The sequence below is a fragment of the Alosa sapidissima genome, chromosome 14 (assembly GCF_018492685.1).
Source record: "Alosa sapidissima isolate fAloSap1 chromosome 14, fAloSap1.pri, whole genome shotgun sequence".
In the NCBI taxonomy this organism is placed as follows: Eukaryota; Metazoa; Chordata; class Actinopteri; order Clupeiformes; family Clupeidae; genus Alosa; species Alosa sapidissima.
In genome coordinates, this window is record NC_055970.1 from 5,093,809 (window position 1) to 5,118,119 (window position 24,311).

The 24,311-nt window shown below is 42.0% G+C and overlaps 2 protein-coding genes and 1 long non-coding RNA gene across 5 annotated transcripts; all 3 read right to left on the bottom strand.

The window, feature by feature from the left end:
• Positions 1 to 136: 136 nt before the first annotated feature.
• Positions 137 to 3,106, bottom strand: LOC121681766 (very-long-chain (3R)-3-hydroxyacyl-CoA dehydratase-like). 2 transcript variants are annotated; one of them, XM_042061687.1, is made up of 9 exons: positions 2,893 to 3,106; positions 2,691 to 2,779; positions 2,478 to 2,517; positions 2,211 to 2,321; positions 1,919 to 2,046; positions 1,391 to 1,503; positions 1,207 to 1,313; positions 908 to 1,039; positions 137 to 660 (listed from the first exon to the last, which is right to left on the bottom strand). In XM_042061687.1, exons 3-9 carry the CDS (start codon positions 2,512 to 2,514, stop codon positions 584 to 586), a joined length of 705 nt encoding a protein of 234 aa, XP_041917621.1. In that variant the 5' UTR covers positions 2,515 to 2,517; positions 2,691 to 2,779; positions 2,893 to 3,106; the 3' UTR covers positions 137 to 583. The 2 variants fall into 2 exon arrangements, with proteins under 2 accessions (XP_041917621.1, XP_041917622.1); XM_042061688.1 differs by having other exon boundaries at positions 2,211 to 2,361; positions 2,893 to 3,104.
• Positions 3,107 to 3,324: 218 nt separating this feature from the next.
• Positions 3,325 to 18,727, bottom strand: LOC121681767 (E3 ubiquitin-protein ligase arih1). 2 transcript variants are annotated; one of them, XM_042061690.1, is made up of 14 exons: positions 18,244 to 18,727; positions 14,953 to 15,020; positions 14,613 to 14,757; positions 11,353 to 11,445; positions 10,927 to 10,982; positions 10,228 to 10,294; positions 9,855 to 9,961; positions 9,625 to 9,667; positions 8,970 to 9,041; positions 7,241 to 7,371; positions 6,812 to 6,869; positions 6,138 to 6,398; positions 5,656 to 5,768; positions 3,325 to 5,477 (listed from the first exon to the last, which is right to left on the bottom strand). In XM_042061690.1, the coding sequence occupies exons 1-14, from the start codon at positions 18,526 to 18,528 to the stop codon at positions 5,393 to 5,395; spliced, it is 1,584 nt and encodes a 527-aa protein (XP_041917624.1). In that variant the 5' UTR covers positions 18,529 to 18,727; the 3' UTR covers positions 3,325 to 5,392. The 2 variants fall into 2 exon arrangements, with proteins under 2 accessions (XP_041917624.1, XP_041917623.1); XM_042061689.1 differs by having other exon boundaries at positions 6,138 to 6,413.
• A 3,289-nt stretch (positions 18,728 to 22,016) lies between these two features.
• Positions 22,017 to 24,273, bottom strand: LOC121681838. Its single transcript, XR_006022310.1, has 3 exons — positions 23,847 to 24,273; positions 23,358 to 23,742; positions 22,017 to 23,191 (listed from the first exon to the last, which is right to left on the bottom strand). It is a non-coding gene; the product is annotated as an uncharacterized LOC121681838 (long non-coding RNA).
• Between the last annotated feature and the right edge of the window lie 38 nt (positions 24,274 to 24,311).

A 24,311-nucleotide genomic window follows, 5' to 3' on the forward strand; every position in this document is an offset into this window, starting at 1 on the left:
TGATGAGTGACTTCAGCTGACTAGTACTCATTCACACTTTCCCCTGTGCTGCTAATATGATTACACCAAAATGATGTTAGTTGAGCATTTGTGCCAGTGAAAATTGGGATCTAGTGATTTTAGTGAGGCATAATTTAAAGAAATGCACTTTATCAGTCGAGAAAAAACTGTAAATGACACACATACGTGTTTGAGTGACTATATTTGTCAATAAAATCAGTCTGTTTGCTGCCATGATAAAAAAAAAAAAAAAATTCTGGGCAGTGCAGTGCATACTTGTAGTATTAGATTATGGTGTATGATGTATTATAGTAATACAGAGATGGGATGAATAAAGAGACCAAACAGTACGGTAGTACGGTACTGAAAGAAAAGGAAATACTGTTAATCATAATGACAATCACAACAATTGGATCTGCTGTGGTATGATGCCCTTCCCCTGGGGGGTTCCTGTTGTCTTCTATGTAATCCTTAAGGTGTCCAGAACATGTGAATTGCTGTCCTACTTCATACTGGCCCCATTGTAGAGTTTGTGTGGGAGTGCATGGTGAATACTTCACTTGGGGGTAAAAGTGCTTACGGCTCAGTCAACTTTGAGTTCTCTCCTGAGGAAATGGCGTCTTCTCTGGCTGATCAGATGCCTCATGTTTATAAAAAGACCTACAGGATTAAACAGGTCATAGACTATTCAATATTGTCTCTCACACACTAAAACACACAACCGATTGAATCACAATACAACGTTCTACTACAACTAAAGGGATTACATAATTTATGGCTAATTGTGCCTATAGGACTTGTCAATTTTAATTTTTATCAATCTAAAACAAATCACAGACAATAAGCATACCAAACCAGAGTTAAATTATCTGTATGGAAACATAATGAAATCAGCTTGGGTCCTTACCCAGAAACATGACAAATAAATATAGTTTGAGTGTGAGGGAGAAGCTGATGGACTGGCCAAGGGCTGCAGGTAAAGGAATACTGTACAGACCCGACGCATCAAAAAGGCTCAGAGACTGCACCACAGCCACAGCTGGAGAGAGAGAAAGAGAGAGAGAGAGGAATGCAATTAACTAATAATAAACTGATAAACAAAGAAAGATCCAATGTGTGGAGACGCCTTTATGAAATGAATGGCAATTAAAAGAGCGCCTGCATGTTGAAACACAACCATAATAGAGATGGTAAGTGTCTGCTCACCTTCTGCTACAGTGCCCAGTGGGTATAGTAATGTCCAGACGGTGTACCTGAGCCAGGTGAGCAATCTCCACTCCAGGCCAATGCTGGCCAGCATATAAAATGGGTACCTGTGAAACAGTAGACACGTTTGTCACATGATATGTCAAGCAAATACATACTGATTAAGTCCAGCAGTTTTGCCCACCTGAAGATCTCAATGGTGCTCCACAGGTAGAAGACAAAGAACACCACAACACGGTTCTGCATTTCGGCCAGGCTTCCAAAAATGACAAACAGTATGACATTCCTGCCCATCACCTGACACATTACAGTAAAAAGAGAGAAGCAAGAAAAGGCTCTTAGAGTAATGGTCTCCATTTTCACCCACAGAAGAACTGACCTGGCCGTGCACTTAACCACACTCTACTGTACGCTCCATTAGACATACATTAATGTTACATGATCTTTACACAGTCCAAGGGGAGCCACCATCTGCCCTTAAAGGGGAAGCACACCCAGATGATGAAGCTTCAGGCAATCAACAGCCACATTCATGCCAGCAGAAAAGGATGGATTTTTTTTCATGGAGCATAAGATACAATTATTTGCTAATTTCTCTGCTTATGTGGGTTCAAAGAGCTGGTCTGACAAATAAGATTAGCTGATTCAGTGAGTAGCCTATAGTGGAATTCAACCAGCAAGACAGATAAACCAACCAGCAATTTTTATCTACCTGGACCATGGCAGGGAAGACTGCTGTGTTTACCAGCCCCAAGGCTGGGTTAATGACCTCAACCACTGCCAAAATCTGACAAATGAACATCGTAGTCCAACAGAACTTGAAGGTGTGATAAACAGACTCTGAAACAAAAGAAACATGTTTTCAGATTACCTATAACAAAACCAAAAAAATATAACAAAATTGCCCACAATTGTCACACAGCCATTTGTTGAATTACTTTGCTTTAGATTTTTTCCACAAAGAGAACTTCTGAGACATGGGGGTAGCCTGTCACATAGCTTACCTTTCCCCTCTAGAACAAGACGTGCAGTCATATTGGAAAAGATCCACACAAAGCCCAGGAACTGAATCAGGTTATAGGTGAAAAGGTAGATCTTCATAAGGATTGCCATGACTGGAGAAAGGTGTGAAGTATCTTAATAACTATCCACAGCCTAATCAAAAAAGCAGTGGTATAATAAGCGTGCAGGGTAGAGTAGAGTTGTCAGTGAACAAATACAATGTAAAGTAGGCAAAACAGTCTATGGCGAAAAGACGGTCATGCACTTACCATCCCGAGTCACAGGCTCTGGGCTATTTCGAGTCATCTCCTGAAACATAGCAGTCCGTTTTTACAACAATTACACCACTCAGTTTATCTGTATTAGAAATCCCAATGCCACAGGAACAAATACTGAAACTGCGCAAATTCATCAGCGAATGTAAACTAACGTGGAACGTAGGGTTAGGTAGTCTATAGAAATTCATATTTTGACAGGCATACCGCAATTGATGGCGTGTCAATTTCACTCCCTTACAGGAGTGGATCCAGCAGCCACAAACTACCTGAAAACTATTCCTAATTTGATGATACTGAAAAAGAACAAAGCAAGGCGATAAGTAAATTGACATTTCAATAAAAGCCAACGAGGACAAACTTTTCATTTGTGATGTGAATAACGTTGCAGTAGGCTATGCATACCTACCTCTTCACTAGTAAAACCAAATTAAAGACGCAAAAAATACTTCTGAATCACCCATGATAAGCTCGTTGCAGTGACCGTGAAGGGTAAATACCAGCTCTCCTTGTTTAGATGGGCACTGATCTGAAGAAAACAGAAAACACGCTTCGACCAGAAATGGTCTTTGTCAGAAGGAAGGGCGGAAGCTGGCATGCATGAATCCAGCGTGCGCGTACCCCCAGGTTGCTGCGTGCTCGGCCACTTTCAAAACGCAAAATAACAGAAGGGTGGAGAATAGGTGGGAAAGCATTTCGAACGTACTATGTAGGTGGAAATTAAGTAGACAAATACGGCTCATATTACATATTTCCTGATCTAACTGATTTTTTTTGTTTTTAATTTAAAATTATCAAAAATTTAGATAAAACATATCAATGACAGGTCACAGACAGAAAATTGTTTTTAAATGACATTTATTTAAATAGGACATCTTTTGTTTGTAAGAATGGTTATTAGAACACATGAAAGCGACAGTCTCTGATCTCTCTCATATCAGAGAAAGGATTCTCTATGATATTTAGAGTTCACACTTTGGTGAGATCTTAACTCTCAATGGCAGAGCCAGCACAGTAAGCCTAACTTCCCCCAATCCAGAGATTCAGTGCAATGGGGTAGCCATCCCAGGATACTCACAAACACAAACCATAGCAACTGGCATGGTATTTTTTTCAGAGCAGGGCCCAGTATGCGGTTCTAGGGTATGTGATGAAAATGGGCAAAAAAAAAAAAAAAAATATCAAACCACCACATCAGTCACATCTGTACTTCTCAGAGGCTTCTCAAAATCTGAGTACGTAGTCTACAGCGGCCAACTGCTGAGGACAGCATTAATGGAGATTTGACGTAATACCATAGACACGGAAAACCCTTCAAGAAATACTAGATTCATGTTACACATTGCAACCTGCTTCCGCTGTGTTGACCCTCCTTCACATCTCAGTTCTGTAAACAAAACTTTTGCAATATTCTGGACACACAGAGTAACAAGTCTGCAAGAATGTTAGGGGCTGCCCAATGTCTAAAGCATCGATGAAGAGGCCTACTTCACATAAGAATGCCAGGACAAGGGTAGCCAAACAAGACTTTTACCAGCCCTGTGCAAGACTGCTATGCATGAACATGACTGATGTAAAAGACTATTGCCTTGCACAATATGACACAGAGAACTGGCAGCAGGAGGGCCATCTCAGAGAAGACTGATGTTTAGTGTTCTGATGAAGTCTGCAGTGAGGAGGATGGAAGGCCATCATTCAGTCATGTGTCACCCTTGCGGTAGCTCAATAGCGGACACTCGCCACTAGAGCTTTCAGTGCTACATCCCCACACTTGAACAAGGTGCATACAAAAGACAAAGAATACAAGAAACAAAACAAAAGGGGAAAAAGTACTTGAGACACGTCTTGCGAGAGTGAATGTCACTCAATTTGGCTCTCAGGGTACACTTGGTAGTGTATGACACTTGACCACACCTGCGAGACAAAAGAAATAAAAAATGGAGGGCTGGCTTATAGTAAACAGAGGGGATAGGACCGAGACATGGGCTGGGGAAGGAGCCAGATGGGGTCCACACAGGCAGGCAGGCTGGATGGATTGGTTGGCTGGATGTTAGTCTCAGTGTAGGAGCTAATGTTACGTGTTAGCACACGCAGCTAAGGTTAAGGCTAGAATTCGCCCTGATAGCCTGGTGTTTAAGCACAGTTTTTGTGTGCAAGTTTTTTTTTTTCTACCATGTTTCAGGATGTTATCCGTCCACATTAAAAAAAGATGGAAGGGGAAAAAGTAAACTAAAATCTGCATGTATACCCATTTCAAATAACTAAAATGAATAAAAATGTCTGAAATTGAAAATGAAACTAAAGGACCCTACCCCCCTCGAAAGAAAATGCAAATGCATGCCACTCCATGTTCCATGCATGTACTCTATTTACAGTTTGAAAAATACAGACTTCCTTTTCCTACAGACCTCACACACTTCCTATATAGGTTGACTTGTACAATCAGCAAGTCCACATTCTGCACCCCCAAAAACAGGCCAACAACACACACAAACACACTCATGGCTCGGACAGGTTAAGCTGTGCCTAAAAACAAGCCATTCCGCCACGTCGGGCGTTCTGAGTAAAACTTTTTGCTGGGGAAAGAAAAGTATAAATCTAAAACAAACTCACAGAAAAAAAAGTGCAGAGAGGAGAAAAATATGTAGGGCTTCACCCCTCTCCACAATAAACTCTGCTGCAAACAATACTGCTGTGGGATGGTTTGAATTATTCTATTATTTATTTGGGTAAAAATGATTTAATTTAAATAAAAAAAAAAGGTTAAGAGATAAGTAGTAAGATTGAGATGCCAAGAGGAGGCCCGTCAGCAAGGGGACGCCGGGGCCACAGTGCTGCTGCTGCTGATGCTGCGGCCACGCTTTGAAATGGGTTTTCCGGAAAGTTCTCCACCAACGGCCATGCCACCCTCAGTCCTCTATGTATTCCCACAGGTCCTTCTCATAGCCCTCGTGCACGTGCTGCAGCAGCACTCGCCGTCGACTCTCACAGTATCTGCAGGAGGGATGGAGGGAGAGATAAAGGAAGACAAAGGAGGTGTGTGTGTGGGGGGGGGGGGGGGGGGGGGGGGCAAAAACAGGAGACCAGAAGGACAGACGGTGAAGTTAAGATTTCAATCAAACTGTACAGTACGAACTGCTCCCTCAAATGCTGAGCCAAGTTGGGTCCTCACCTGTACTTATCTTGAACTTTCTGTTTGATGTCCTGCAACGAGTCCTGGGAAATATCTCGCTCCAGGTATCCAGACAGAACCTCTGTAGCATTCTCCAGATCAGCCTGATTGTTCTGAGAAAGAAGCAAAGTGATTCCTTTATCTTCTGATGACTTCCATTTTTATCTGGCTCGACTAACCTACTGGTAATATTGACAATTTTAACATAGTCAGAACCACTGCCGTATCGGTAACCAATTGTACTTTTAAATTGGTTAGAAACAGGTAGACCAGAGTGAAAAAAAAAAGAAATAAATAGACCACAGAGTGACTATTAAACACAATGTCATGTGCTTTTCAGCATTCATCATGCCACAATTTGATGAATAATATGTGTTAATATGTGACACTGCCTGTATTGAGACAATGCACACATGTCTCCTCCTGGTATAAGGTGTGTAGCAGCTGCTAGCCTGCCTTTGTTTGCCCTGGCCCCCCCTCACCTCGAAAATGATGGACTGGTTGTTCTTCTTGAGGTAGAAAGCGAAGACGTAAGTGAACATGAGCGTGGAGCGGCACTGGCACAGCACGTCCACGGCCTTCTTGAGGAACTGCACCTCGATCCAGGACATGTTGTGCTGCTGCATCTCCTCCATCTTCTGCTTGACCTGGGCGTAGAGCTTGTGCTCGAAGCGCAGGCTCTGCATGTGGTTCATGTAGCGGTTGCAGTAGAAGAGGTACCGCTGGAGGGCCGCCCGTGAGCGCTGCACCACACACAACTGGGTTTACATTCCAGCATGAGTCTGCGCGCTACATGCACACATGCAACACTACACACACACACTCTCTCTCTCACACACACACACACACACACACGACTACGAACTACATAGTTGTCTGTAAATAATATCACACTCACACACACCTAGATGTGCGACACACAGAGACAATATAGAGAGACAATAGACACAGAGACAATATAGCCCAGAAGATGTCGGTGCTACCAAGAAATGTAAAGGAACTACGGTGTTTGAATAATATGTCTAATATGCACCCCATATGTTCTGCTACACTTCCGCGTTATAACAGTGGTATTGCAATCACTGTATTTGACTAGTCACACAAACAAATTACATACAGTAGTGCCTAGTCTATTCAGGATGAAAACTTAGTTCACCTCTTGGGCATCTCTGGCAGCCTTGGCGTCATCCTCATTGTAGCGATTGCAGTTGTACCTAAAAAGTAAGCAGATCAGCATAAGGACTAGAGAAGTGAGGAGAACCTTCACAACTCTATGTTCAGCCCAAAAGAGCCAACACTGATTATGCCAGAGGTAAAATCCCCTCAAACCCCACCGACACAGCAATATACACTTGCAGCAAACTCTTTGGTGTCTTAGTGTAAAGACTTGAATTTGTGAGAGCAGAACACCACAGGCCAGTTGCGAGTACATGGATTAAGCCCTGGACTAAAAGACAACTTCAATGGAGATCTCCACAAAAAAGCCTCAGGCTAGGCTCCCTCCATGTAGGAGATGAGCGACATAGTAGTGTTTGATACACAATTCACCAGAAGGGTGCATCCTTACACAAAAGGAGTTTCTTACCAGGCAGAGCCATGGGGCTCCCAGGGGCCGAGACACACCCAGCAGAACTCCGCCTTGCAGTTTTGGTTCCGGCACACCATGTGGTTGCAGCCCCCGTCCTTCTCTATGGTCACATGACACTTGGGACATTCCTGCACAAATGAGGGGACCGGTGAACATATACACTGTACCACCTGCTGGTCGAAACTGCCAGATGCTTCTAAAGCATCACAACTGGCTCCTTTCTCCTTCCTGCCTAAATTACTATTTACTTTCCAATGAGCACAAGTATTGACTACCTCCAGACCGCTGCGCTCCTCTGACGAACGACGTCTAGCTCTACCACCGGTACGCTCAAGCCAATCCAAACTTTTCTCATCTGTTGTTCCTCGTTGGTGGAACACACTGCCAGTTCCTACAAGGGCAGGGACATCCTTTTCCACTTTCAAAAAAATCCTGAAGACCCAGCTCTTTAGAGAACATCTACTCTCATAGCAACACTTACAACAAGTCTTACTGATCCTAGCACTCACCAGCCGTTTTAAACTGACAAGTAACTGTTAAAAACAGCACTCACCGACGCACTTATTCTTACTGTACTCTAATGTTTTTTTTAAACTGTCCTAAAATTGTGAGAATTGTTCTAAAACTTACTGTTTACCATGTTGTTAGTCGCTTTGGTTAAAAAGCGTCAGCCAAATGTAATGTAATGTAATGTAATGTAATGTAATTGATGTAGTTCATGAGCCAGAGGCCCATTTTGGGCCAATCAGTGCTAACTGAGGGCACCAAACATTATTGTTATTTTCTGATGTATATATGTGTCCAACACAAACATGCATTATGGATTTCTGTGACTCATAGCTGAAGCTTAGCAGAGCACTCAATATACAGGTAGCCATACAACCGATTTACCTAGGCCCACCCAATGTACTGTATTATGCATGGGCAGCAAAGGGAGGGAAAAATCAATGGGTCAAAAATCTATGTTAGTTCACATCTTGAGGGTATATGCTTTCAGACAATATATGGTTTAGGTGGTTTAATTATTTTCCCTTCATGGTACAGCCCAAAATGTATCAGCCATACACTTGATTTATGAATACCCAATGTGTTATGTATGGGCAGCATACTAACGAGGACGGTGGGACATGTCTCATGACATGCCATGTTAGATCTCACCCTGAGGTTATATGCTATCAGAAAATTTATGGTTTGGGTAGTTAAACCACTTTTCCCTTAATGGCACTGACCCAAAGGTATCAGCCATATACCCATTTGACTTATACCCTATGTATTGTGGACAGGCAGCAACGTAAAGGGGAGGGTGAAAAATGCCTGTTAGATCACATCCTGAGGGTATATGCTTTCAGAAAATATATGGTTTAGGTGGTTGAATCAGTTTTCCCTAAATGGTATAGCCCAAAAAGTTATCAGCCATATACTCTATTTACCAATACCCAATATAGTATGCATGAGTAGCATACTAATAGTGAGGGTGGGACATGTCTCATGTCATCTTAGATCACATCCTTAGATCACAATCTTTCAGAAAATATGGTTTATATATGGTTTTCCCTTTATGGTACAGACCAAAATATATTAGGTGTACACCTTCACCTAAATCCATAAAATCCAATTCATTGCAATGGGAAATTTACTTAAGAGGCTGTAGAAATCTTCAGCTGTTAGTTTAGAAAGTCCATCACAGTAATGAAGTATAATGGAAGATGAGCATGTGAATGCATACCTTTGTGTTTGCTGCAATCCAGTTGGATGTTTCACTGTCATCATCGCACTTCTTGATCCATTTCCTCAACCACTAGAGAAAACACAAACAGTTTTGCACCACTGAATGAATAAAACAATCTATTCCAAACGTAAAAATCTTTCCGTTTCAGAGTGCTCCTGTAGCAGAGTACCCCCTGTGATCCCCCACAAACACACACGCACACACATCCTTCATTCTGCGTGTCGTGTGAAGAACACGTGAGATCAGAGTGAGTGTGCTCGTGCCTGGAGGAAGAGTGCTAATGAGAGTTTAGCCCAGCCTGGGGCTGCCTAATGAGGCCTCCTGCTGAGGAGCCAGGAGGGGCTTCAGAGGGGAGATCGGATCGCCACCAAAGCAACATCTGCCCTCATTTCCACCCGCTTGGCTCAAACACACACAGGTTGCTGATTCTCCTCATCTGCTACTTCAACTCAATTACTACAGTGAGCAATACCTGGTTTCTATAAATGGGGAATCTACACACACACACACACACACACACACACTACTTCCAGGATTCCAATCTTCCAAGATTTCATATTTATTTGAACCAATCCAGTATCTGAATTCTGCCAAGTGCTTTCCAAATCTCCACAATCAATCACCAATGAATATAAAGACTGTTGTAACATACCTTGCACTTCACTGGGTCATGCCAGTTTTCTCCACAGTTGAAGCTGGTTGTAAAGAACAGCTTTGTTAATACAGTATGATCAAATGCAAGGCAGAGGGGTCACTTGGACAAGACATACATAGGGATATTATGAGTATATTATGAGTGTGTATATGTGTGTGTGTGTGTGTGTGTTTCTGTGTGTGTGGGGGGTTGGTGGTCAGATATGGGTGGATTTGCAAGGTACTAACCAGAACTGCCGGCCGCACTTGCAGCGAACAGGTTTGGCATCAGGGTACTGGACTTTAACCACATGGTGGCAGTCAGGCGCAGGGCACCACTTTAACAGTCTATTGCACTGAGGGAGAAAGAGAGATGGGACACAAGACTAAATGGTCATTATAAAGTGAATTATAATGAAAAACAAAGAGCTGAGAAGGAATATTTCACTGCAATGCCTCATTTTTAAAAAACAAACCACGTGTCGTGACAGCACATTTTCAAGTGAAATGTCTTACATGTCTTCTAAACTCTGAATGCATTAAGGAGTGAGTGAGTACTATTAGAGCAACATCACTTTGGAATTTTATTGTGGCTTCAATATGGAGAGTGGCGATTGCTTACCTCTACAAAACTATTTGTGATTAAATGCTGGTACTTCAACTTCACCTTTGAGTCTGTGATAAGTCGCCTGGTAAAAAGACACAGATGTCTTCACCAAAAAGTTTGTTTCAAGGAAAACTAAAATAATTCCATACTGCAGAGGTAAACCCCCAATATTTGAACAAAATATTAAAATGATTTGATTTATTTTAAACCCAGGTATGGAAAAAAAACACATGCCACAAAAAGTACTGGTCAGGTCTTTAAACACAACCTAACATCTGCAGCTACTATATAGTTGTGAACTACTACAGAGACTTTCTAATGAGGAAACGCAGCACTCACAGAATCTCCCATGTATGGGGTTAGTTCATAACACCAACATGGCAGTCGTGTACACATATTCCGCCCCTTCCTTCGCCAAAAATTGACATGTGAATACACCATGCCAATGCCATGTGGTATGTTGTGAATACATCGTGCCAATCATGTGTTCGCAGCTGGAGCGAGGTTTGTATCGTGAAGCCTTGCGCACGCGCAGTTCTGCCCGAAATAAATGACCGATAAGTGCATAAAAAGCGTTGAAATATCTCCGCCGAGTGGAGGGGCCTTTGGCTACTAGCAGCAAGCAAGAATAAAAGTCTCTGTAGAGTTCACATATTGATGATGAATAAAATATTCCTGAATGAACGAAGACAGCAGTCTCACAGGAATACTCACATGACTGTGTTGTCATCTACTAAAATATCACAGCTGTGCGCAGGACAGGAGATGGTCTGTAAACAGAACAAAAATTCTGCATTACTTAAAGAGGTAGACACAGGGTGTGTGTGTGTGTGTGTGTGTGTGTGTGTGTGTGTGTGTGTGGTGTACTTGTGTCCTTGAATTTCCCCTTTGGGATCAATAAAGTATCTATCTATCTATCTATCTATCATGCTGTAACTTCTGAGACGGGGAACCATGTGTGTTTGTGCGCATGTCCATTCTGAGTTGTGGGTGAGCAGAGCTCAAAGTTACCAGTAGACGTCAGTGACATGTATGATGTATGTATGTATGTATGTATGTGTGTGTGTGTGTGTGTGTGTGTGTGTGTGTGTGTGTGTGTGTGTATAGCAGTGAGAAAGATAAAGAGGGTGGTAAACACACCTGTCCCATCCCTTCTTCTATGATTTTGGTGGTCAGGTAGTCGCCCCAGCACTGCATACAGAACTTGTGCCCACACTCCAGCCCAGTAAAGTACTAAGAAAGGAAAACAGACAAAGGAATCAACATCACCAATCCGCCCTTCACAATGTACCTTCTGATGATCTGTGGGTCTGATAATCATTCATGTCCGATTATGACCATCATGTCTGATGATCATTAAATGTCTTCTGATGACCAGTCATGTCTGGTCAGTGACATTAAAGTATATAATGAAACACATTAAACTGAATCATTCAAAATACGCTACTCCGATGGGAGAAGCTACCAGTACACATACACACACGCACGCACACACACACGCACGCACGCACACGCACACACTAAAATGTCAAATGCTTAGACACAGAATGCCAGAATAAAAAAAATAAAAAACCTAATGCTTAAAACCTTACACAATAGATCGCAAAGCCTTTTACTTCTGCAATAACAGCTGCTCGAAAGCAACACCTAATGATGTGATGATGTGATGATGTGACCTGATGATTTTTCCTTGCCACAGTTGCCATATGGCGTGCTTGTGGGGGGTAAGAGGGTTAAGGCTGCCAGTCTTATGACGTCATTTTCTATATTTTTGATATGTTGCTGAGTATATCATAAACAGCAAAGAAAAGTGATTGATAATGACTGACTATTATTGTGTTTCATGCTTCAAATGTAAAGCACTTTGAGCTGCATTCTGTGTATGAAAGGTGCTATACAAATAAAGCTTTATTATTATATTATTATTTATTATAATGAAACTGTTGATAAGCAAAAACAATGTCTGATAGGAAGACATGGGAGAGAGGTGAAGCTGGACCAGAGTAGGAGTTTGGAGGGGAGTAAGAATGTGTGGTGGTGTTCAGAGGAGAATAGAAGCTGTTGTCATTGACGAAATATAGAACAGGATTATGCATTTTTGTCCCTCCTGTATTTTATTTTGAGACTTTTGGAACCAGAGATAATTTATGTCAGATATCACTGGCAGCAATTTTATGTTGCTATTAAAGTAAGTATAGGTAAAAGTTTGCAGTTGTAAGATACTGCAAAGATTTTACTGCAGCATTTTGGTCATTTTATTTTTTCTACTGCACATTCTAAGAGAAGAAGACTCCGCCACTACTGCCGCATTTGATACACAACCAAAAAGAGAGGGGTACAGTTACAAACAATGGATGTGCATTCTGTGCAGGTTCCTGTAGTATTGAAACATAAAAAGCAATGCCATCAAATTTTCATATTTCAAGAGCTGGTGTGCAGTGATTGACTAGTGTTTTGAATGATTTGACATTAAATGAGGTTCACCGTGACTTGATAAAGTTAAAGCATATAAAGGGTAGCTTTCTGTGTTTTAAAATTTAGACTTAGTATTTCATGAACAAAAATAGGGCTGGGACAATATTTTTAATTTTACACCTTCAGTGTTTTTTCCATACGTTCCAGACTAATCTGTGGCTGGGCACCACGAAATCAAAACCAGCCACCACACATTTATGTTCTATGTTGTAGGCCTACTATTTAAATTAAAGATAAGATAAAATAATTTCATTGAGCTGCACTTTTTACTCACACAGCCTTTCCTCGCCCCGCCCGCTCTCTCTCGTAACGAGCCCGTTGCTCCTCCTCTGCATGTGCATTTAACAAAATATTCACGATTGTTGTTGCCACATAAAAGCACTGCATAGAACACAGTGGGCTAAATTGCTTTTAAATCCGCTTAGCATCGAGACCATGCTGCGCAAATTTGCTGCATTAAGGTAAAGTAAACTCTGCTAAGGTCTTCCCACACAAACGTCTTAAAATGACAGGCACTCAATTAGACATACACTAGCCTACTGAACTTTATTGAATGCTACCTCTGACTAAGAATACATTGCAATGAAGAGGAGTACATTTTTATAAGAGTCTTTCTGATCAAAACCAAAATCCCTCCTTTGCAATGAATATTGATATGGATTCTTTCCATTTTAAGATTTTTTTGTTGGCTGCCTGTTGCACTACTTCGTTGGAGTGAGAGTGCCTTCAGGTCATTCCACGCCAACTCAGCCACCCATGTACATGACACCTCTCAGATTTTGCTGAAAAGCGGTGAATATATGCCTTATGTTACCAAACAAAGGAATCTGAAGTTTCAGGTCAATATCTCAACGGTTTGCCTGTGTCGTCCATTTGAATTTTGGGTGCCACGGCCCTAATTGACTCATTGGAATTTCATTCACATTTCATCTTTTGCCATTTTTGGAAGCCCATAATGTCTGTTCTAATAGTGGTAGAGGGCTGGAAACTGGTCTGGTAGTTCATTGTAGCCTGTACTACACAATTCTGGTGGCAGAATCAACATTCCTTACTGTTTGGGTGAGAGGTAGGTCACCAAAGTCCTAAAAAATGTCGGCATGTGTGAATTTCCACTTTTTGGGTGGCCCTAGCACCACAATTGGGGCAGCCGTGGCCTACTGGTTAGTGCTTCGACCTTGTAACCGAAGGATTGCCGGTTCGAACCCCGAACAGTAGGCACAGCTGAAGTGCCCTTGAGCAAGGCACCTAACCCCTCACTGCTCCCCGAGCGCCGCTGTAGCAGGCAGCTCACTGCGTCGGGATTAGTGTGTGCTTCACCTCACTGTGTGTTCACTGTGTGCTGTATGTGTTTCACTATTTCGCGGATTGGGATAAATGCAGAGACCAAATTTCCCTCACGGGATCAAAAGAGTTATATACTTATACTTATACAATTAATGATCATATTTATTCTAAACAGGATTATTTGTTATATGTGGGGAACCTTGCTCTTGCCAAAATTAATTTGAAGGGTATGGTACCACTGGTGGGGGTTTTATGGGGGTCCAAAAACCCTCTCCAGCAGAGGTGACTCTTTTGGAACCCCAAATTTGGACCCCCAAATGACCATGTGGGCACTTGATGATCCTAACGGGATTTATACCAGATAAAGATACATATTTGTTCTTTCTTTTAATGAAATAACATTTTTGACTATGAAGCTCCATAATATGAATTTTATTCTTCATAATGCATAACGCACAAGAATGCTATTAGAACAGACGTTATGGGCTTCCAAAAATGGCAAAAGATGAAATGTGAAATTTCAATGTGTCAATTAGGGCCGTGGCACCCGAAATTCAAGTCATACTTAAGCGTCCACTTGGTGATAAATGATTCCCAGATGGTAATTCCTAAGGTTAATGGGGAGTGGCATAGAAACGAACCGAGTTTGGGTAGGTGAGAAAACAGATTTGGCAGGGCATGTCCTGGGCAGAGGACCTGGTACTCATCGGCCGCGTCCGGGACTTCTTACTGGGGTTGATGACATGGCACTCAGAGAAGAGCTTATCCAGGTTGCCATCAAAGTACCTGCAACAAACAACAACCAGCTCATAGGTCAGTCAGAAAAAAAAAGGTCTCTATGGGGAAAGACCATGTTCAGGATTGTTCTTGAACAATTTTAAACACACCCCTACTGCAAATACACTTTCTGAACAAGATGTTTCAAACCACAACATAGCAGATAGGTCCAAGATCTAGTTCATGGAGAAGAGTATAGCCTACCTTTCCATAAGCTTCTCTTTGTCCCAGTTGAAGTGACTGAGAAGTATTCTGGTGATTGTGGCAGGGTTCTGAAACAGAGTAGCAGCTATCAGGAGCAGATTATATCAGTACATTGACAGAATACCAGCCATGTGCCCATTGTATAAACTACTGCTTGACCAATCACGTTTCATACTTTCAGAGAGGCCACTACATCATGAAAATCAACAAGAAACTGGCTAACTTCAGTGCTTGTTTTCACATCAAAGGCAAAAGCCTCATGCATGGCCATCTTCACCTCCAACGTTTCCTTGGACATCCTTCACACATTCTTTTACATCTTTAGTGTAGTACCAGTACTGCCTGACTGACCGAGGCAGCATGCTGCTGATTCTGCCGCCGCAGGCCGGTACGCAGTGGTATCCCTGCTCCTGCTCCTGCTCCACACAGTCTGCTCTGCATGTTCTCTGCAGAGCTCCTGAGAGGATAGCAGCTGAGACTTCAAAAGGGAGATTTGAGTTAAGAATAGCACTGTGTGGCTGCATCCCTGACAGACTCGTGTTTATGTTATTCCGTGTGCCAACTGCCAAAGCATTGCATAAATCGGTCGGCCTTGTTTTCATGGCTGCCCTCAGACAAGCTGAGGTTCAGCGCAATTATAACATATGTGAGTATGAGCCCCGCCATACGAATGGTAGAGTTACTCAGAAAATGTTCTGCTCAACCTTGAGCGATGCAGTACAAGGCTCAGGCTAAAGCAAGGACATCTGCTGCTTTATCAATTAGAAGGCATCCCAGTTACTCTATTGTGTGGTGTGTTTTTTTATTTCTGATGATCTAGTGGTAATACTCCCTACACTGGTCAGAGCAATATGACCTCAATATGTTGAATATTTAAAAGCAAAGTCATGTCCTCACTGTAATTATTACTCTAGTATAGAAAATGATATGGGGCAGAGACCAACCCAGAACCCAGTCATTAATATCGCACTGTAAAATATTTAAACATTAACATCAGCCTTTGTTAACCATTTGTATCTAACAGGGGGGCTACACCGGGCGTGTAACTGAAACGTTCCGTTCGCGACGCGTAAAAACAATTTTAGAAGACTCGTCTATTTTTTTCGAATGTACACCATCACCACTATCACGTCTGGTGTAGCTAGTGCCATTGATCATAGCAAAAGCTAATTGTTGCAGCAGACAACGCGAACGGAACACTACAGGTATGCATCCAGTGTAGCCACCCTGTAATAAAACAACAGGCACTACTATTCTTGCATTCATCCATATAACTGCTAGAAACAATGCTAACTTAGGTTTACCCTAAGCTCAATTCATTTGTTTGTAAATGTTCAAATGGAACATAATGTTCACTGATGACAGAAAAACTAACAGAATCTGAGCTGAGAAACTTTCAGCCCTCAGTGACGAGATTTCTTTCTGAGAGAATCCTGCTCCCAAAAAGTTATTTGCCAGAGCAATTGACAGATGTGATGTTCACCAATAAACAAACAGAAGATTATCTTCATTTCCCTCTGTTTGTGCTTGTCTGCATTACTACCATGTTAAAAAAAAAGTAGAATTTTGAAGCAAGACAACTCCCAAGCAAAACAGACCACATGTCAACGTGTCATGTTTCTAGCCTACACCAAGCAGGCAAGCTGAATTTCACAATGTGTGCCAAATGAAAGAATTTAACTTAGAGAGTAACACAAGTTCTTACTTCATGGTTACGGTCAAAGGTCATTTAACAATACTGCCTGAGGTTCCCCAGAAAATGAAAGCAAGGCTTGGCTTGTAAGAACTTATCACAAACTAGTGGGAGTTCTCTTCCAGAACTGCATTGTAGAATGATTTGCCTGCATATAGGTCTACATTGTAACATGCAAGATGTGGAGGACTGATGACTGTGTCTGATAATGCACTTCGAGGTTATCAAATCTTCCCCAGTTGGTATATCACTCAAGTTGTGACAGAAGTAAAGTTTGTTAAAATTATCAAAATCATAGATGTGAATTAATGATGCATTGAGAATCTAAACATTCCAAGAAGAGCGGCACATCTTGCCTTATGCTACAGTACAGGCATAACATCGACTTCCAGCCTCAAACGCAGACCTTGGAGAAAGATCTGGGACTGGCTGTTGATGTTACCATTTACCAATTAGGATGAATCATGAACCAATGAGTTGGCGTGTTGTCAAGGACTCTAGGTCTCTCCTGGACTATGTCAATGTCAAAAAAACATGGTGCAAACAATTTCATTACTGATAAATATTGCTGTTAATATCACCGATAACGTTAAACAAGTCAAATCGGACTTGCAACAGCATAACGTTAACGTTACCTGCTGAGTAACATTGGCTAAATACCAAGCATGAGCTAACTGATGCAGAGCAACGTTAATTTTAATTGACGTTAATTAAAATAAGCAATATCAGGCATATGTGTTAAAGTTTGCAACGTTGGGTAGCTATACAAAGTTTCTAATTAGATAACGAATATCGTGAATAGATTACCACCGATTCTAGTATGAGAGTCTTGTGCAACGTTACCCTTTGGTGGTGTTGAATAGTGTTGGTGTGTTGGCTAACGTTAAATCAGTAACGTTAGGCCCACAAACAGTTGTGTTTTTTGGATTACTAATCGTTAATTTGATGACACACACCTATGAGTGTATAGCCACATCTATACAGCGGTGGTTAAACATTTAGCATCGAAAGATTACTATGGTTATGTAGGTCATTGCAAGCTTCAAATCAGAAAATGAACCTAACATCAGCTAGCCAACTAAGTCAATGCCAGACGGCTAACATTATTTATATGTTAACTAGGTAACGTCAAAGAACTCATGAGCGATTTGTCATGAAGCACATCTAACGATAATATTTTCTGTTTCCCCCATAAACCCGTCTCGTTACACAGAAGTCAGCTTTCAATTGACATTGGTTTAACTTGTGTTACTTGACGTTGGTTAGCTAGCTGCGGCCAATAGTTAGCCAGATTCCACAGCTAAGTTAGCAGCAGATATTACCAAGGGATATTTGGTTAGCTGAACAGCATCTGCTAGATTCAAACAATGTCAACATTTCAGTTAACCTTACATATGGCTATTTACAAGAATTTTGCTTCTTTCCATTTTGTTGTCACTGGCTACTTGCATGACTTGGCAAGATAGAGATGAGGTGACTACCAAGCTATCTACCTAGCCAGGAAGCTTGTTTTTATTTCGCAACCATCGTTAGGCCTAGCAGCTTTTTACATCCTCGGTCTCTCCTACTGTTTTCACCTGCCTTAGAGAATACCTCACCTGGATGACCTCGTTGACCTCTTTGATACACTCGACCATATGCTGGAGAATTTGTTCAGTGGTCAACACCTCAAAACGGTAGTCCTCTTCATCCTGTCCAGGCCCAAGGCCACTGCCTCCGGTTTCTCCACATTCATCTCGCTCACCACCAGCCACGACAGGATCAACCAATTCCACCTCCCCGAGATCTAGGGTGTCTTCTTCGGGTTCGTCTTCACCGCTGTCTTCGCTGCATTCCTCTTCCTCGTCGTCATATTCATAATTGTAACCCTCGTCCGAGTCCATTACTTTAGAGACTCGTATTATGTCGAGAAAATATGTTAGTAAAGGCAGTAAGTAGTGTTGTCAACGAAGTCTGACACAAAGGGTCGAAACAAATCCCAGTTCCAAATTTTCCACTGTAACGTTAGCTAGCTAACAGAATCCACATTCACAACGGTAAAAGCGCCACTGCCGCTGCTACTACATGGCCAACAAAGAGACGTATTACGTTGCTACGTCATCATAAACGAGCGAAAGGTAACCAGAGATGTTTAGTGTTTATTTAAAATAGTTTATTTGTTAGTCTCATCCAACAAATACATAAACATTTCCATTTCAGAATTATTGAAAGTGGTCTAAACTCACTCTCAAAGTTTTATGAAATCACAGTATTGTTATCATATTGACCTTTGAAGTGCACGCATTCACCAGTAGATAGCGCTAAAATAGAAGTAGCCTACAGTAGGCCCAGTTGTCTTTTTTCATTTACAATAGAATATTTTTACAATAACTGTAGCCTACATTTAAAAATATATATATATATAAATCATTGACCACGCCACACATTCAGTGAATTTAGCATTTTTCATATATTTTATTCAACTGCACTTCCATATACCAAGTACAGGCCTACCCAGTCATCAGTTGAGTTCAAAAGCTGAAGGTAGAGTTTAATAAACTGCACTCAACAAAAGAAAAAAAGAATGGAAAAGGAAAACTACCACAATTCACCACACATCCACATTGTGCAAAAAAAATAAAAAATCTGACACCAATAGATTATGACATGGCACACTGCACCACCTGGTGCTGTCCAGTGCTAACCCTTGCCAGCCTGCCAGATTGACTGAAGGACTCTTCAACAGTGACAGGCTGAATCTTTAGCAGGTGCACTCTTTGTTTGTCAAAAGTGCAGTTTGTATTCAGATTATATTTTAACAACCATCTCCACTAATCACTTGAGCAGCTCAAATGAGTGCAGATTGGAGAGATTTGGCCTTCTTTCTTTGACAGATGTCCATGTCGTGACAATTATTGATATGACTCTGATGGCCCTCCAAATCTCTGGTGCAACCTGTTGCAAACAAAGATACTTTATGCCCAGTTTTGGTGTTGTTCATTGAAAGATGTTGTTCATTAAAATTCATTGTTCATTGAAAGTTCATTGTGGGCAGCCGTGGCCTACTGGTTAGCACTTCGGACCTGTAACCGGAGGGTTGCCGGTTTGAAACCCGACCAGTAGGCACGGCTGAAGTGCCCTTGAGCAAGGCACCTAACCCCTCACTGCTCCCCCCGAGCGCCGCTGTTGATGCAGGCAGCTCACTGCGCCGGGATTAGTGTGTGCTTCACCTCACTGTGTGTACACTGTGTGCTGTGTGTGTTTCACTAATTCACGGATTGGGATAAATGCAGAGACCAAATTTCCCTAAAAAGAGTATATATACTTAAGACAAAGAAGTTTATGATACCTACTAGAAGAGGGTCATCAGGCATTTATGATTAGGCACCTATTCAGCATATTTTGAATAATAATCATGGCCGCTTCCCTAGCGAAGCAGCAGTCATAGGTAAAGTCAGAGTTTTTTTTTTCCTGGATTTCTTATTTTTATTTTTTCTTCAGTAATTTTGTGTCGACGATTCCCGGGACACTGAAAGACCGGGCTGCACGAACCTTGGTGGGCATGTAGCCCCACAAGGATGACATGGAATCATTGATTTTCGTTTTTATCCGTCGCCCACCCACCGCACCGGGCCCCCCGAAAGGAGGGTGGGCTGGACACAGTTTTCTGTATATATCCCGAGAACCGTAGGGCCTAGGATGACCAACTTTTTTTTGTATGTTGGTCTCAAGGGGCTATGTCAACCCATCCCATATCCACTCGTTTGAGGTATAGTGCCACCTAGTTAAAAATGAAAAGGCAAAAGCGATGTGTTGTAATCACAGGTATCTTTGGCTGACAGGTTCAAAACTGCACAAAATTTGAAGTGTGGGATAGGGCTGGGACAACGCGTCGACGTAATCGATGACGTCGACGCAAAAAATACGTCGACGCAAAATATGAGCGTCGATTCCTCAAGCATAACATGTGATGCTAAATATTTTTAATTTTACACCTTCAGTGTTTTCCATACGTTGACTAATCTGTGAAATCAAAACCGGCCACCACACATTGATGTTCTATGTTGTAGTGCTACTATTTAAATTAAAGATAAGATAATTTCATTGAGCTGCACTTTTTACTCACACAGCCTTTCCTCGCCCCGCCCGCTCTCTCTCGTAACGAGCCCGCTGCTCCTCCTCTGCATGTGCATTTAACAAATTATTCACGATTGTTGAAGGATTGTTGTTGCCACATATAGTCCATGAGCCAGGGCCCCAAATTTGGGCTATCGGTATCATCTGGGGGGACAAATGCTATCATTGTTTTTTGGCAAGGTATACACCCCTAGTACTAGAAAAATCACGATAGCAGTGCAGGGGTGGTAGCGAAATCACTTTTTTCAGCTCATGAAGTTACCTAACCCCCTAAGATAAATTCCGTTTTTGAAATCTGGTGTATATCTGACTTAGGCTCATGGTTGAGATATTGTCAATATTCTATAATATGGTGCTTGGTATCATTTGAAAGGGGACCTTTTAGGCTTTCATTTAAGCCCAGTACTGAATTTGTCTGACAAACACAGAGGTCACATTACTTCTTTAAACCAGAAATAACACATGTTTTCTCACAATTTCCGCCTAAACTGTATGCTTTCTTTTATCCCTGTGGCATGAAAGAACACCAGGGACACACAATCCAACAGCTACAATACTCAAGGCACTCTGATGATTCAGAAAATGTATAATATGCCCATATTATTTATTTGTGAGAGCCTTAAATTAGACTTGTGCAGCCAGCACAAGTCTTCAAAATAGAACAGAGCGAATAGAATGGACAAATAGGATGGAGCCCTATTAGTTGTAAAAGTCAATAAGGAAACAGGTTGTAAAGTGAATATATTGAATTAATCAAAAGACTGCTGGTTTGTATGTTGATATATTATTTTATTATCTAATCATCATCATTTTCCATGTTGTCCTCGTCTTCATCTGAACTTTCTACACAGGTCGCCTGGTTTTCACACTCTGTCAGTTTACACATGTCTGTGCATCTGAGGCCATTTGCAAGACAAATACATCGTGGGAGTGAACATTTTTTTGTTCTGGCCTTCCATCCAGTGCAGCACCAACTGTTCACCTTCCTCCTCTGTCTCCATCTTTCATCCTCTGCCAACAGGGCTTGGCACTTGTGGGTCCTTTTCTAAACATCTTCTCCAAATACCAGCCTGATAGTTAGCTCGCAGTGTGTGTTGCCTCAAGCTATCCTTGCACGGTGGGAATTGATGACTCTCAATTTCACCTTTCTTTGCACAGAAAAGGTGGTATCTGAGCTTGTTGATTATGGTGGTTGATGTTTTTGGGGCATAGAGGACACATGTAAATGCCTCCAGTCTTGTGTTTCTTTGTTGTTCATCAGGAGTGTAAGTGCCCTTGTCTTCCCTTTGCCTGCAAAAGCGCTTACAGTGTCACATCCTGTGTAGGCATGCAACCCAATGAGAGCCCTACAAGTGTCCATGCCAACAGTGGCTGCAACCTTTCTGATAGCTACCAGCCTTGTACGGGTCCTTGTGCCACACTTCAGGAATAATGAGGCCTCAATCTTGTCACAGAATGCTAAAGACATGATAAAGACATCTGTGTCTTCTGAACAGATAACTATGGATTGGTATCCCTCTCTTGCAGCATGGGCGGCATGGAGAAGTAGTCGTCCATCTGCTTCTTCTTGTTGACATTGAAGAGTTGACATCTCCTCACTGTCTTGATGTGATTCTGTAACATTTGTCAATCACAGTTGCATATAGAATCTTCTTCTGTAGCTTTTCTCTGTATTCTGGCTTCCTCCATTCATTCACTATGAAGCTAATGAGACTGGTTTTGTTATTCACTTTGGTCAGGAAGCTCCTCCACTGCCTCACCATTTGTGTGCTTGTGATATCCTGCAACTCATGACCAGTCTCTTCACCCCTTAGAGATCTTTCACTATTTTTGATTGAGTTCTGCTTGTATGTGTCGAACACAACATCTATTCTTCTACTCTGACTACCTTCCCTCAGAGCCATACCCAGGATTGTTGTGGCAACATCTCTGAAAGTCACCTCATCACCGTTCACTCGTTGGACTAAGTTCATACCATCAACCACTGTTTTCTGGGTGTTTCTCCTGTAGTGCTACATTTTTCTGCAAGGCTGTTGCCAAAGTAGCTTTGTTTGTTTTTCTCAGCAGTCCATCTGGTGTGGAGAGTGCCCAAGGCAATGGACCAAGAGGATGAGAAAGGATATCCTCCATGTTAAGACTACGTGCTTGTGCCATCACTATGATGCGTCCTATAACAGAGACCTGTCTGCTTTCAAGATGACTGCCCTTCCATTTGATTTCACTTCTCTCTTCTTACACATATCACTGAATGTTTTCAGCTTGTTGGTTTTCATTGGGTCGTGGAATTTCTTTGCTGGTGTTTCTTTGTCTAGTCTCTCATCCTTAAAGTTTGCATAGCATTGCTCACCAATCTCATATGCTCTCATCAGGTCGGAGGAATGTCTTTGGGAGCTGTCTTTGCCGTAGAGATGCTAATGAGGTCCCGCTTCTCTGCAAATAAGAATATATTTTATTGTCACCATACTATTTTGTACAACAAAATTGAGTGCTCACAGTCCGTGTTTACAGTACATTTTATGGCAGCATTTAATGTGACTACTGCTGTTGTGTATAAACTGTGTTTTGTCTGTTTGTGCATGTTTTGATTGATATATACCGTCAAATGGGTTTATCCATCCTTGTATGAGGCTAACCACTGCTGAAACTGCTTCCTCATCTTTCTGGATTCTTGGTGACTGTAGCTCTGAATGAGAAAGCTGTGATTTGTTACCTTGTAGCATCTCCCTTAACTGTCCTAGGAATGCACTGCTGTTAGGTAGTAACGCCTGACCGCTCCAGCTTTCAGGCTAAACCGTGATGTGCCTCCAGGAGTCTGTGTGTCTTTATTCACTGTGACTTCAATAGCCTGATCTACAGGAATCCTCCCAAATGTGTTGTTATTTGACAGCTGCACTGAGAACTGGCCTGCCTTGAAGGCCTCATACACAGAAGGATACTTCTTTTGGAGGTTGGTCATCTGAGCAAAGTAAGGGGACAGGTACCTGAGAGATGAGAGAGAGATTGATTTGAATATTTTGGCTAGCAATCTTTACTAATTAAATCGATGCAGAATAAACAAACATACAGAAATGCATAAGAAATGTACCTGGCATAATTCATCTTATCGTAGGCAAAGCACCATGGGATCATGGTTCTTATAGCGTGGAGGTGCAACTCCCAGTCCCCCTCACGAGACGCACGCAGAAGGCCAAGTACTACATCCTCTACCATGTCAATGATGACATCCAGAATCCAGAGAGCTCTCCAGTGTTGTGACGGAGGTGTTCTAGAAAGTCTGTCCACAGGGTTATCAGCTCAGCGGAGAGTGGACTTTGCAGCAGATTGGTCATCTTTTCTTGGTTCAGGTCACTGGCCATGTCTTTCACATCTTCCAAGAATGATTTGATCATCCTACTCCTCTCTGGAGCATTTTTCTCAACCCAGGGTGTGAACTCTTCCCATGCAAGTCTCATTAGTGCTTCTGAGATGTACTTGTGGACCCTGACTGCACGGTTATAGTGTTTACCATCAAGAACTCCATTGATGGACCCCTCTGTAACAACTCCAGCCT